At 44.2% G+C, this 13908-nt stretch overlaps 1 protein-coding gene across 6 annotated transcripts in view; it reads left to right on the top strand.

The window, feature by feature from the left end:
- LOC115475630 (ly6/PLAUR domain-containing protein 3-like) overlaps positions 1-13693 on the top strand; it is a 268277-nt gene extending 254584 nt beyond the window's left edge. For 4 of the 6 annotated variants that reach the window (XM_030211514.1, XM_030211513.1, XM_030211512.1 and 1 more), the window contains exons 5-6: positions 10926-11054; positions 13308-13693. In XM_030211514.1, coding sequence (XP_030067374.1) covers positions 10926-11054; positions 13308-13561 — 383 coding nt within the window. In that variant the 3' untranslated portion in view covers positions 13562-13693. The remainder of the gene's footprint in view (positions 1-10925; positions 11055-13307) is intronic. The other 2 variants (XM_030211510.1, XM_030211509.1) reach the window with 2 other exon arrangements.
- The last annotated feature ends 215 nt before the right edge of the window (positions 13694-13908 follow it).

Genomic DNA, 13908 nt, shown 5'->3' with positions numbered 1-13908 from the left:
ATAAAGGTGAGCATTCTTTATATGTTTGATTTTCTTTCCCCTTATGTGATTTTTTTAAAATTATTTATTTAAATTTTCCAGTACATCACCACTTAAATAATGCCAATTGCATATTCACTTTAACATTAGGAAACAAAAATAAGTATATATCTTTACAGCCCGTTTGTCCACAAGTTAAAGAAATTTGATTCCAAGATTAAGGAAATTAAAAAAAAAAAAAGAAAAAAAATACAAAAATTAACAATCAATAGATGCTTCCTCTGGTTCAAACCCCAGCCTGCTAATTAGGGAAGGTTTACTATATTCACATCAACTCTTGCATCAATAAACTCTTTCAACTGTTTTGGGTCTACAAACTGAAAATGTTTACCCTCAAGCATCACATTACAAAAACAAGGAAATCGCAAGACAAAATTTGCTCCCAATGCCACCACCCTGGGGCGAAGTTCCAAAAAGGCCCTTCGTCTCATCTGTGTAGGCCGTGAGAGATCTGGAAAGATACGGACCTTTGAGCCCAAAAACAGATTTTCTAAGTGTCTCAACGAAAGCCGTAGTACGGCATTCCTATCAGGCTCCAGCGCAAAAGTGACAAGCAGAGTTAACCTCTGAGTAACTATTTCTAATGAGCTTTCTAGGAATGAGATAAGATTCATTCCTTCCCCTATTACGGGGGGGGGGGGGGGGGGGGGGGGGTTTCCTACCACCACTCCAGTACTCCCGGTGTAATAAGCCCGTGTAATGGGAGGGAGGGAGTCCTTGTCCATTCCTAGGATGTCCACCAAATATTTTTTAACCATCTCCAAGGAAGAAATTAACGATTTGGGAAAATTGAGAAACCTAAGGTTAAGTCTTTTAGTCTGATTTTTCCAGGTATTCAAGTCGTTTATGTAGGAAATTATTGTCTTTAACCAGAGCTGTTTCTATAGATCCCATTTCTTGAATTTTGATATCCACATGTTCCAATTTCTGGGTTTGCTGTGCAGTCACTTGTGCTTGAAGCAGGGCAGCCTCAGAAAGAACTTCAATATCAGAAGAATTCTGCTTTAAAGTAGTTTGCATAGAGGTTTGGATATTGTAAACCATATCCCATAGTGACTCCAGCGTCACAATTGCTGGTCTAATCACTCCACTAGCCACAGGAGGAGATTGAGATAGACTATCAGCACGAGCTAACTTGGAAACAATAGCTTGAGGCAATACCTTTGAAGCCTGTTGTAGTCATGTTTCCCGAAGTTGAGAATCTATCTCCATTGCTGCAGTCACACCTTCAGACAGGACCAGCTGAGCCACTTCGGCATCTGTCTCTGTTTGAACAGCCAGCAACTCTCCTCCAGGCTGGGGAGGTGCAATTCGCTCCACAGGGCTCAGGGAAGCCCCGTTTCCACTCTCGATCGCCTCCGAAGGGCCGAGAGCTGCAGAGGGGGTTGAAGTTCCCTGAGGACCCGGTTGCTGCCTGGGAAATTGCAGGGTTGTTTGTTTCATCGTCTTGGAGGTCACAGGAACCGAGGGATATTCCTTTACCTTCCCCCTCCGCTTCACCTTTGTTGACGAGGCTACAGAGGCACCGAGGAAAACTCACAAACACAGCAGCCTCCAGGAGCAAACACAGGTGGGTCCATTCACAGCGCCATCTTAGAATCCCCCTTATGTGATTTTTTTCGAATACACTCTGAAAAAAATAAGTTTTTAAAGCTTTAAGAAAGCAAGTATATGATTCTTCCATTCTGATTGCTTTTGGAAGGCAGTTCCACAGTGTAGGGATAAAAAAAAAGAAAGCTGAGGCTGGCATAGATTCCCATGTAGCCCTTAAGGGTGACGGAATTACTAATCTTATCTGTAAGTGAACAAAGTGTACATGTCCATGAGTACGGTATAGTAAGATTTGCTAGATACGATGGGGTTGATAAATGCTTGATATGTCAAAATGAGGACCTTAAATTTTAATCTGACTTCAATCAGAAGCCAGTGACGATAGTGTAAGAGAGGTGTGATCCTATCATATTTTGAGGCCCGACAAATAATACGGGCAGCTGTATTTTGGATCGTTTTGTAAATGTTTTAAATTGACATTGGTGAGACCTGCATAAATGATATTACAATAATCAAGACATGTTATGATATAGGCATATGTTGGGGTTCTTTCCTTTTGTTTCAGCATAATAACATAGGAAATGTAGTTGACCTTTCCCTGTTGTTTCAAATGAATACACATCCCTAACTAATGCTGTTATCATGCGCTACCTACAGCAGGGCCTGTTCTCTATCCACCAATCCAAAAATTGTTCTAGTGGGCTAGAAAGTAAACCCCAAAACAAAACAATAAAACCAACAACCTTGCAGACAGCCAGTAATAGCATAAATGTATTAGATGAGCAGCCTAAAAAAATAGGGCTCTAAATGTTCTAGATGTTCACCCCAATGCACAACATGTTTCGGCAACAAAGTGCCTGCCTCGGGGCAACATCAGAACAACTTTGTCAAGACATGATCCCACTTGTGGTATAAACACCTGAGAATTCCAAAACTTGCTTACAATGGGCTCTCAGAGCACACTGCACACTTAAACTGACTGGGTGTTTTATGTGAAGTGTCTTTATTGTCATCACATGCAGAAGGATCCATACATTTCACCTAAGAGAACAGTAAAGATAAATTGCTTACAACTGAGTATGTTCTAAAGCAGTGACAAAAAAACAGTGTAAACACAATCCCTCTCCTAGTACTCTGCAGGAACTATTCCTTCTATACCATCCATATGTTATATGGTGTGAAGCCCCGTCCAGCGTATCCCGGGATGCACTGGGCAGGGCTGGGTGCTGCCATTTTCGAGGCTGCATTGATGGAAGAGAAGGGAGGCCACTTCCCTCCTCCAACTGAAGGTAGGGGGTGGGGAAGGGCTGCTAGTGCACCAGGTTGGAGGGGGGAGGATTGTTCTGCAGTCCACTGGACCACCGGGGACAAATCTGAGGGGATGCTGGGAGTGGGGTCAGGGGGACTGGAGACCTACTGGATTTCCAGCCCCCCCCCCAACGAACTTGTGTTAAAGAGTTCAGATCTCCATCCCCCGTTTTGTTTGGCTCAGGGTGGGGGTTTTTGGGGGTCTGGTGGTCCCATGAACCTCCAGCCCCTGTGTTTGACAGGTGTGGGTTTTGACAACTCAGACTTGTCAAACAAGTGCAGGAGGATTGCGCTCAGGCACAATCCTTCCGCACTTCTACCACATGATCAGAGAGAATAGCCTGCTTAAATTTGCATGAAATTATCTCTGATCATAGGGGTGGTAAAGCCCCGTGCTCTTCCAGTGCTATTTTTAGAGTGCTGTTTGGAACAGCGCGGAGCTTTTGATCATCTGCCCATAAGAACAGTACAGCCTTAACATGGATGAGCTGCCTGGAATGCTCAGTAATTTTAAGTGGGATGATGGGAAGGGGAGGGGAGGGAATACCATAGGGTTTGGTAGAGAAGGAGAGCCACGGAACCTTGTTGGGGGGAACTCTGGGAAGCTAGTAGTTGTGCGCCAATCTGAGGAGGGAAAGGGATAGTGGTGAGGGACAGGTTGGTGCTAGGGTTTCTGGTGCCCCCCCCCCGCGTCTTATTAGCTGGTGCCCCCTACTCATCCAGCATCTCCTCTCTCTTCTCCTCCCAACCCAAACCCCCTCCCCTCCCATCTAGTACCTTCCCTCTCCCCTCCCCTGGGCAGCAGAATGCATTTTTGTTTGGCGGGATTCAAGCTCTTCTTGAGATTCTCTTGTGTATCGTCTAATCACGGGTGTGAACCCGGATAGGAGAAAGTAAAACCAACTTTCTCCGATCCGGGTTCACACCCGTGATTAGATGATGCACAAGAGAATCTCAAGAAGTTGATCAAAGAGACGCTACAGTACAACTACAAGACCAATCTTTGAGAGACAAAAACAAGATTTGTCACATTAGACGGTGAAAGATATCAGTGAGTTTTCTTATGGTGAAAAGACTCCTGATGCAGACCTGATAGGCCGAAACGCAGCTGTGTCGAGTCTCACTCACTGACCATCTAACTGTATTTTTTATTTTTGTTTCATTTTGTCTCAAACCAATAAATTTGTTTTCAGCTGGATTTTTACTCGAAGTGTCGTCCTCTTCATTTTTGAGTCATCTTCGCTGTTTTGTTTCTGCATTCCCAAATCAGCCAATAAAATTTGCAGCAGCAGGCACAGAGCAGAAGTACAATTACAAAAATATTTTGCTCAAACTCTGGTGTCACAAGAATGAGAGAAACAAACTCCTCTACTACCAGACACTGAGAACTAGCACAAAACCTTGCAAATAGTCAAACTGTACTAACCCTACCTATGAAAGTCAGCAGTGCAAATATTCTAGAATACCACCTCCAATTGATAAAAGAACACCTGAATACAGAATCTACATGTTAAAATAATCCTCTGTGATTACAAAAGGAAAACACACGTCACCTAGTAAAAAAGAAAAAGAGAGCGAGAGAGAGACTGCAGATTAGAAACAAATACCTAGACAAAAATGAAATTGAAAACCCAGAAACCAGATTATGAGCAGTGGAGAACAGAGAAAAGAGAAACAGAAATGCATTTCCTTCTGTACAAAATAAAAAAAATTCACATTTTCAAAGCTGACATCTCATTTCTCTAAATAGTGAGAATCAAAATTTTTTTTCTACCTTTTGCTGTCTGACCATTTTGTTTTTCCACTTGGGTTGGCCCTGGTCTGTCCTTACTACATGCTCTTGTTGGTGTTCTCCCAAGTCCTTTTTCATGATTTAATTTCCATTTTCTGCTTTTCACTGTCCATCTTCTTCTCTATTCTTATATCTACCGTTGACTCGGATCATTCTGTCTCATTTTTTTCTCCATTTCTGTCATCTGCTTTTTTTTTTTTTAACCTACAGGTAGCTAAATTTTATTCCTCCTCCCCCATCCTAAGTCTCTGTCATTCCCCTATTTACCAGTTTTTTACTTCTTGCACTTACCTCCCTAGTTCTCCCATTCCTACCTGTTTCTTATTCTTCTCTGTCTCCTATTTCCAGTATTTCACCCACTTTCAAGTTGCCATTTCCATTTTCTGTATTCATTGCGTCTCCAGTTTATTTTCTCTGCCTCTTACCCCTTACCAATCTCCAGCTTCTTCCCTGTCACTCATCCCCTTACCAGCTTCAGTCCCTTTATGTCTTTTCCCCTTATTCAGGCTCCCATTTCCCCTTTAGCTTTCTTTATTTCCCCTTCCTTTGTCCTTCACCCTATTCACAACTCTGTCTTTTTTGCCCCTTTCCCTATCATCATTTGCCCCTGCCTATTCTCCCATACTTATTTCTTCATCCACCTACCTTCTTTGCCAATATTTACCTTAACCCCCACTACCCATCCCTCTGCCCCTCCACCTTCACCTTTTCCTGTATATACCCTTGCTTTTCCCCATTCCCCACACAGTATCTTCCAGCCTCTGCATCAGCTCCCAACTCCTATCTGTCCCTTGTCAGGGCTCATACCCCTTCTCCCACCCCCATCCCTAGTCTGATAGCTCTTATCTCCCCTTCTCTCTTCCTCAGCTCTAGCATCATGCCCCCAGCATCAAACCTGTCACTCCTTCTCCCACCTAATCCCTAGCCACCTTCTCCTAGCACCTGAATCATGGGCATTGCCTAGCCTCAGCCCCCAGTTCTAGCCCCATTATCCCACCCGCCTCTAGTTTCAGCCCCATTATCTCACCAGTTCCCACTTTCAGCTCCAGCCTTTTTTTCCTACCAGTCCCGAGTTTCAGCCCCCCATTTTCAGCCCCCAGTTCCAGTCCTAGCGCCCTTATCCCACTTAACCTCCTTTTCAGCCCCCCATTTCATCCACCTGCCCTGCATTACAACCCCCCTTTCTCAGCCCCAGCCCCATTCTCCCATCTGCCTCCCTTTTCAGCCCCAGGCGCACATTCTCCCACATGTCTGAGCCCCAACCATAGCCCCATTTTCCCATCTGCCCCCTTCTAAGAACCCAGTTCCAGATCCAGTCCTCTCTTCCCATCTGAGCCCCTGTCGCAGTTCCCAATCTCCACCTTCCCATTCTCAGCTCCCTCGACAGTCCCTTTCTTGTTTCTGCCGCCCGACGCCCTGCATTTAAAATCTTTTGAACCAGTAGCACAGCACTGTGCTACTGTGAAAGAAGCAGCTATCCTCGGTCCGTCTCTGGTCCACCGTCCTCTGATGTAACGTCCTATTTTTGTGAGGGTGGGGGACATTGGATGACCCCGAGGCAAGCTGCTTCTTTCACAGATGTTGGCACTATGCTGCCAGTTCAAAAGATTTTAAATGCAGGGTGCCAGGCAGCGGAAACGAGAAGGGGGCTGTCGAGGGAGCTGAGGGTGGGCAGGTGGAGACTGGGGACTGCAGCTGGGGCCTGAATTAGCAGCTGAGAACAGGACTGGGACAGGGAATTGTGGTTGCCAGCAGGCATGGCTTGTGGCACCATTCAGAGGTTGGCACCCTCCTGCCATGCATACCGCGCTTACCACATTACGCCGGCCCTGGTGAGGGAGAGTCTTTGGTGGGCTTTTTGTTTTTTCGGGTGAGCCCTGGTGGTGAAGTTGCTCCCACGCACCCTACCCAATCTTTTTGTAAAGGATTCATTGTTGGGGTTGTGGTAGGCGAGGTGGCTTAGCGAAAAGGTGGTTGTTACTGGGTGGGATGGTTGGGAAGGGAGGGTATGCCACAACAGGAGTTTTGAACATATTTTGCTTTTAAGAGATTTCTGTTGGGTTAGAAAGTAGGAAGAGAATTGTTGGAATGGTTCATGTGTGGTACTGCCATGGATTTGGGGGGGGGGGGGGAGGGAAAGGGGTATGGCTTTTGTGTTATCACAGACCATCCTTCAATGAGGACAGTGATATAAATGCTAAATATGAATTGATCAGATTGTTACGGACTGATGAAGAAAATGTAATAAGTTTGGAGTGTTACTATAATTAAAAGTTTTTGGAAGTAAAGTGTTTAAAGGAGGTTAATAAAGCTGCGACTGGTTGTGCCACAAGAGGTATCAATTTGTACTTTATACTTTATTAGATTTGCTAGACTTCTCTAGCTGCCTGGGCAGAGCAGAACAGTATACATAACTAAAACATAAGGGTTAAGGAAAGGAACTCCAATTATTGACAAGAAAGAAATACAGTCATGCAACACAAAACAGAGGGAAGTCCGAACAATCAGAAAGAAATACATTCATGCTGAGAAAAGCATAAAACAATCATACAAAGGAAAGTATAAAGCACACACAGCCAAGAACAAAGGATGGTTCAACTAGCCATCTGGCAGCAACTTCTGACTAATCTTAATCTCCAAAGGCTTGTCTGACAAGCCAGGCTTTCAGATTTGCCTTAAAGTTTTTAAGGGAGGATTTGCTACAACGGAAAAGGCAAAGAGTTCCAAATATGAGAGAGAAGAAAGCACGGTGTCTGGTTATTTCTAGCTGGGCAAGTTGAGGACCTGGCAGAACTAGACTGTGATCGTTTAAAGAGCGAAGGACTCTTGCTGGTGAATATGGAATAGTAAGACGTGAGAGATAATCTGGCATACCCAACCTAAAAACTTTGAATGTTAGGGCGATTTTGTAAGTAATTCAGAAGTCAACAGGAAGCCAGTGATGTTGTTTAAGTAAGGGAGAGGTGTGATTGTAAGGACCAGTGTGACAGAGCAATCTGATAGCCTTGTTCTGTAATGTTTGAAGTTTCTTGAGAGCGGAAGGAAGTAAACCGGAGTAAATTATGTTACAGTAGTCAAGGCACAGTGCTTTTTTTGTGGTGGTAAGCACCGGTACGGTGTACCAGCATTTTTTTTCCTAGGTTCACCTACCCGCCCTTAGCTCACCAGCCCTGCTTTCCGTTCCTGCCACCTGTGACGCCCCTTTTAAGCCCCTGTTGAGTTCCAGTGCCCCAGCCCCACCTGCCTGCCCTTAGCTTCCCGACAGCCCCCCCGCAATGCGTTTAAATCTTTTATTTATTTATTTTTTATGTGAAGTCACAGCGCCGGCGTTGGTGAGAGGACCAGGCTTGCCTCCTCCTGCCTTCCCTTCGTTCCCTCTGTGTCCCGCCCTCGTGGAAACAGGAAACTACGTCACAGGAATGCAGGACACAGAGGGAACGAAGGGAAGGCAGGAGGAGGCGAGCCTGGTCCTCTCACTAAGGCCGGCGCTGCAACTTCACATAAAAAAAAAAAATAAAAGATTTAAACGTGTCGCGGGGGGGGGGGGGGGTGGCTGTCGGGAAGCTAAGGGCGGGCAGGTGGGGCTGGGGCGCTGGAACTGGATTGGGGCTTAAAAGGGAGGGCAGATGGAGACCTGGGGCGAGTTACTGGACATGGAGGGGTGGATAGGGGGCAATGGAGAATCGCTGGACATGGAGGGGAGGGCAGGGAAGAGAGGAGAAATCACTGGACATAGATGAGAGGGGAGGGCAGAGGAGAATCGCTGGACAGGGAGGGGAGGGGAGAGAAGAGAATCGCTGGACATGGATGGGAGGGGAGGGCAGGGGAGAGAAGAGAGGAGAAATCGCTGGACATAGATGGGAGGGGAGGGCAGAGGAGAATCACTGGACATGGAGGGCAAGGGAGAGAGGAGAATCGCTGGACAGAGATGGGAGGGCAGAGAAGAATCTGGACATGGATGGGAAGAGGGCAGGGGAGAGAGCAGAGTTTCTGAACATGGATGGATGGAGGGAAGGGCAGGAGAATTGCTGGACATGGAGTGGAGGGAAGACAGGAAGGAGATGCACATGGATGGAGGGGAGAGAGGAGAAATGCTGGACATGGCTGGAGTGGAGGGCAGGGAAGAGAGGAGAAATGTTGGAGGGAAGGAATGAGATGCAAACGGTTGGAGGGAAAGGGAGAGAGGAGAAATACTGGACATGGAGGGTAGGGAAGACAAAAGACGTAGATGCACATGGATGGAGTGGAGGGGGAGAGGAGAAATGTTGGACATGGATGGAGGGGAGGGAAGACAGAGGAGGAGATGCACATGGATTTAGGGGAGAGAGGAGAAATTTTGGACATGGATGGAGGGAAGGAGAGAGAGTTGAAATGCTGGACATGGATGGAGGGGAGGGAAGAGAGAAGAAATGAGATTAACATGGATGGAGAGAGGAGAAATGCTGAACATGGATGAAGGGGGAGAGGAAGGAGATGCATACTGACAAGGTGTGGGAAAGGGAAAAGAGGAGAAAATCTGCACATGGATGATAGTCAAAAGCTGGATCCACTCTATACCTCCTTCAGTCAAGTCTGCAGAGGACCCAGCTTTTACCTATGGATGTAGGGCAAGAAATGAAGGAGGAAAGTAAAGTAATAAATGGAAAGGAAGCCCTGGAAACGGAGTTAAGGGATCAGATAAAGAGCCTCAGAATCAGAGACTGGGACCAACATGTTCAGAAAAACAGTCACCAGACAACAAAGGTGGAAAAAATCATTTTATTTTTATTTTACTGTTTGGAAGATGTCCAATTTGAGAATTTACATCTGCTGTCTTATTTTGCACTGGGTATACTAGAGCTATAATGAAAAAAATCACAAGTTCTTTTTTGCTCCTATACTGGTATAGTATTTTTAATGATACTGCTTATATGCACCACGGCTGATATAAGGGGTGTGGCTACAACAGGGGGCGGAGCCATAGATGGTGACGACACCCATAATGAGTACCGGTACCTTTTTTCCTACAAAAAAAGCACTGTCATGACATGAGGTAAAGAATGCAAGAATAAGTGCATGGAAATTGTAATGGTTGTACAGGTGGCGGATTGTCCTCAGCTGCCAAAAAGTGAAAAGCAGAGTTTGGACAAATGCAAGATGTTTTGTGAAAAAGAGAGAGTAGAGTTGAGAATAACCCCCAAATAGCGAAAATGGGAGACCGCCTTGATTGCTGTCCCAAAAAGGGAAATAGGCGCAGAGGGAGAATTTACTGAGCCAGAAAGCCAAGAGACCATTGTCTTATCTGAGATCAGGACTAGTTGTTGATCGAAAAGCCAATTGACTACAGAGTCTAGGCAGGTTTGAAGGGGAGAAATAGAAATAGAAGACGCATCGGTAGGCTAGAGTAGTAGAATATCGTCCTTTCCAGTGTGTAAGATGAGTTGTGAGATGAAGAACATTCGAATGCCTATGTTATGGTCCACTGTACCTCCTCATAATTATACTAAAAGGTTTATGTCCAGGGTATTCAAAAAGGTTGAGCAAATCCAAGAGGTAAGAGTGTTCAAATACAGAGTCCATAATTTTTAAAAATACTTCTTTGCTTTCCAGCCCCTGGTGTTGGCTGAGTCTTTTAAACGTTTGGATACTGCACTGCAGCCACAACTTGCTTCTTTTTTTCTGATGGGTTTAAAAGTGCAAAATATAAAATACAATACACAAAACAATTATTTGGCTAAAATTGCTGTTGAATATCTGATTAAATCTACCTGCACACATGGGTAAATTCTGTAAAAGGCGTCCAAAGGGAGGTGCTGGGATGATGCGGGCTAAGCATGAATTCTGTGCAGAACTACCTTTAATAGAATTCACGCTTAAGTTATTTTTGCTCCCAATTTTAGTCTCAAGCATTTACATCAGCCAAAGGTTGGTGTAAAATAAATGCTTGCGCCTAAATACTGAATGTTAGGCATGGTAGTGTGGATCTGGGATCCGAATGTAGTCACTAATTAGTGCTTATCAAGGCCAATTATTCATTGTTAGCATCAATTTAGCCAATTACTTTGCATGCAGAACTGCGATTCATGCCCATAATAATGCACCAAACTTTGGGCAGCCTATACAGAATTTGGGGGATTTTGTGCAGGTAGGTTTAGGTCCATAGATGGAGCTCTCCTCACTCTTCAGTCAACAGTAATTACCTGCAAAAACTGCAGCCAGCTCATGGGTAGTATCTTCGCTTTTTCATACCCTGTAGTTCCGAATGGCGTGGAGTGCTATTCCTGTGCCAGCTTCTCGAGGGATCGATGCTTGCCAGAGAAAATAAAGTGCACAGGTGACATGACGAGGTGCTATGAGGGAAATGTGACAATAGCAGTAAATGATGGTAAGTATCATGCAACAATGTAGCTCTGCTTCCATATTTGTTGGTGACTATCACTATCTAGAAGTTACAGGTTCTATGTCCCTGTGCCAGTCTGCTAAGCCATCCAGTCATACAGGACATGAACTGTGTAACCGTTGTTGGTCTCTTAAGTGTCATTTCAGTGTGTGACAGTTAAGCATGCCCGACACATTCGTGTAAAACAGAGTGGAAGATGCCACAAACCCAATGTAAGCTGGAGCAAGACAAAAAACCTTCTTCAGTCAATAAAAAACTGTAGGACTTCATCAAATTATAGTTTATTCCACAAACAAACAAATGCTGATAACTTGACCCAACACAGGCCGTGTTTCGGCAATCCTGCCTTCATTGGGGATCCTGAACATTCAGCACTAGAACTTTTAAAATCTGTGGAACTGTGTCACAACTTCAGTTCAATGTAGTTGCTGAACTGTGGCAGCCAGACACGATCTCAGACAGCAAACAGCAAGAGACATGTGTATATCTTAGTCTTCTGTAAATTACATGTAAAAGTGTTCACCCGCCCACGCCACACCCAGACTCCGCCTGGCCTGTTGGTTTTCTCTACTGAGATCGCGTCTGGCTGTTGCAGTTGTTGAATTGAAGTTGTGACAGTTCCACAGATTTTAAAGTTCTCGTGCTGAATGTTCAGGACCTCCGATGAAGGCAGGATTGCTGAAACACAGCCAGTGTTGGGTCAAGTTGTCAGTATTTGTTTGTTTGTGGAATAAACTATAATTTAATGAAGTCCAAGTGCTACAGTTGTTTTTGACTGAAGAAGTTTATTTGTCTTGCTCCAGTTTATATTGAGTTTGTGGCATCTTCCACTTTAATTGTTTTTGCTGTTCTTTATGTTGAAGACTTTTTCCATCTTTGGATTGACATTGTTCATCTTTTTAACACGTGACATTTTGTTAACTGTAACATTTCAGCGTGTGTCACTTGAGCATGTGTCATGTACGTTTGCAAGTGTACTACGGTTGCTATATACCGTAATTTTAGATGATGTCAGATTCCAGATGCAGGCTATATAATCGAAACATGGCCTGTGTTGAGTCATCTTTGAAACTAATAAGTCAAGTTTACTAGTCACTGGTCATCTCCGCTGTTTGTTTGTTTGTAGAGGTTTGTTCTTCCCTGTTTATTTATTTAATTTTTTTTATTTTATTGCATTTGTATCCCACATTTTCCCACCTATTTGCAGGCTCAATGTTAACAAAGTTTATCCAGTATGTCAGGTACAATTAGTATTGTGAAGAGATTAATTAAGGGAAGAAAGGAGGAGGGAGGGATTTAATAGGGTAATTATAAAAGGTGGTCTTCCATAACTGAATGGGTTGGTGAAGTGGATTAGTGGATCAGTTTTGTATGTGTAACATAAGAACATAAGAATAGCCATACTAGATCATACCGATGGTCCATCTAGCCCAACAGTGGCCAATCCAAATCACAAGTACATGGCAGAATCCCAACTAGTAGTAAGATTCTAGGCTACCAATCCTAGGGATATGTAGTGGCTTTCTCCTTGCCTATCTTAGTAGCAGATTATGGACTTTTCATCCTGGAGCTTGTCCAACCCTTTTTTAAACCCAGATATGCTAACTGCTTTTACCACATCCTCTGGAAACAAGTTCCAGAGCTGTACTATTTGTTGAGTGAAAAAATATTTTTTCCAATTCATTTAAAAAGTATTATCATGTGACTTCATAGAGTATCCCCTAGTCTTTGTACTTTTTGAAAAAGTAAACAATTAATTCTCATTTACCTATTCGTATTCTTCTTAGGATTTTGTAGACCTTTATCATATCCCCCCTCAGCCCTGACCTCTTAAGCTTTTCCTCATATGAGAGGAGTTCCATCCTCTTAATCATTTAGGTTGCCCTTCTTTGAACCTTTTCTAATTCTACTACATCTTTTTTGAGATATGGCGACCGGAATTGAACACAATACTCAAGGTAAGGCCACGCCATAGAGTGATACAGAGGCATTATAATATTCTTTGTCTTATTTTCTATCTCTTTCCTTATAATTCCTAGCATTCTGTTTATGGTTTTGGCCACCTGCTTACACTGAGCAGAAGATTTCAATACATTGTCCTTTTCCCTGAACCAATCATTCTGAAGTGAAAGGCTTGTATATTTCTGTGCCTGACAGCAGAGGCATCTCACGCTGGAGGCAAAAGACGGTGTATGCTTGTGCCAACCTCTAGATAAAATGGTGTCATTTATTTTGTAGGTAATCCTCCCAAAGCAATATACTTCAAGACCTGTGAGGATAAATCTATTTGCACTACAGACGTCTCTTTAAGTGCTACAGATATGACAATCAGTCAGAAAGGTTTCTGCTGCTCTGGAAGTTATTGCAATGGACCTGCTTTGCCAACCACTGGTATTACAACAACTTCTAATCCCAACTCCCAAGTCCCTTGTTCATCTGTTTCTTATTTCTCCCTGTTGATAGGTATTCTGATAGTTATTGGGGTGCTGTGAGAGCGATACTTATGGTGAGAGTGTCTATTGCCTTGGATCCTATATTTCGGTGTCATGTCCCTTACCTCAATGCAAGCGGCGTCCTCAGGCTGCGCAGGGTCCTGTCAACACGCAAACTTGACTGGCACAGCCCTGAGCCATGTGTGTGTAGTTCTTCTCTGGCTGCAGACTCCTTGATTGCTTTGCTTCCATGCACCTGGCTCTGCTCTCTCTGCCTGGCTTCCAGGTTCCTTGATTGCTTTGCTTCCACCCACCGGAGTCTGCTCTTCCTCTGCCTGGCTTGCTTTGCTTCTCTCCTATTGGTTTTCCGGTTCCTCCTCCCCTGCTCTTGTCCTATGGCTATTCCC

Source organism: Microcaecilia unicolor, chromosome 8 (assembly GCF_901765095.1).
Source record: "Microcaecilia unicolor chromosome 8, aMicUni1.1, whole genome shotgun sequence".
Taxonomy (NCBI): Eukaryota; Metazoa; Chordata; class Amphibia; order Gymnophiona; family Siphonopidae; genus Microcaecilia; species Microcaecilia unicolor.
Note: the sequence above shows the minus strand (reverse complement) of the source record. Positions and strands in the feature narration are given on the sequence as shown.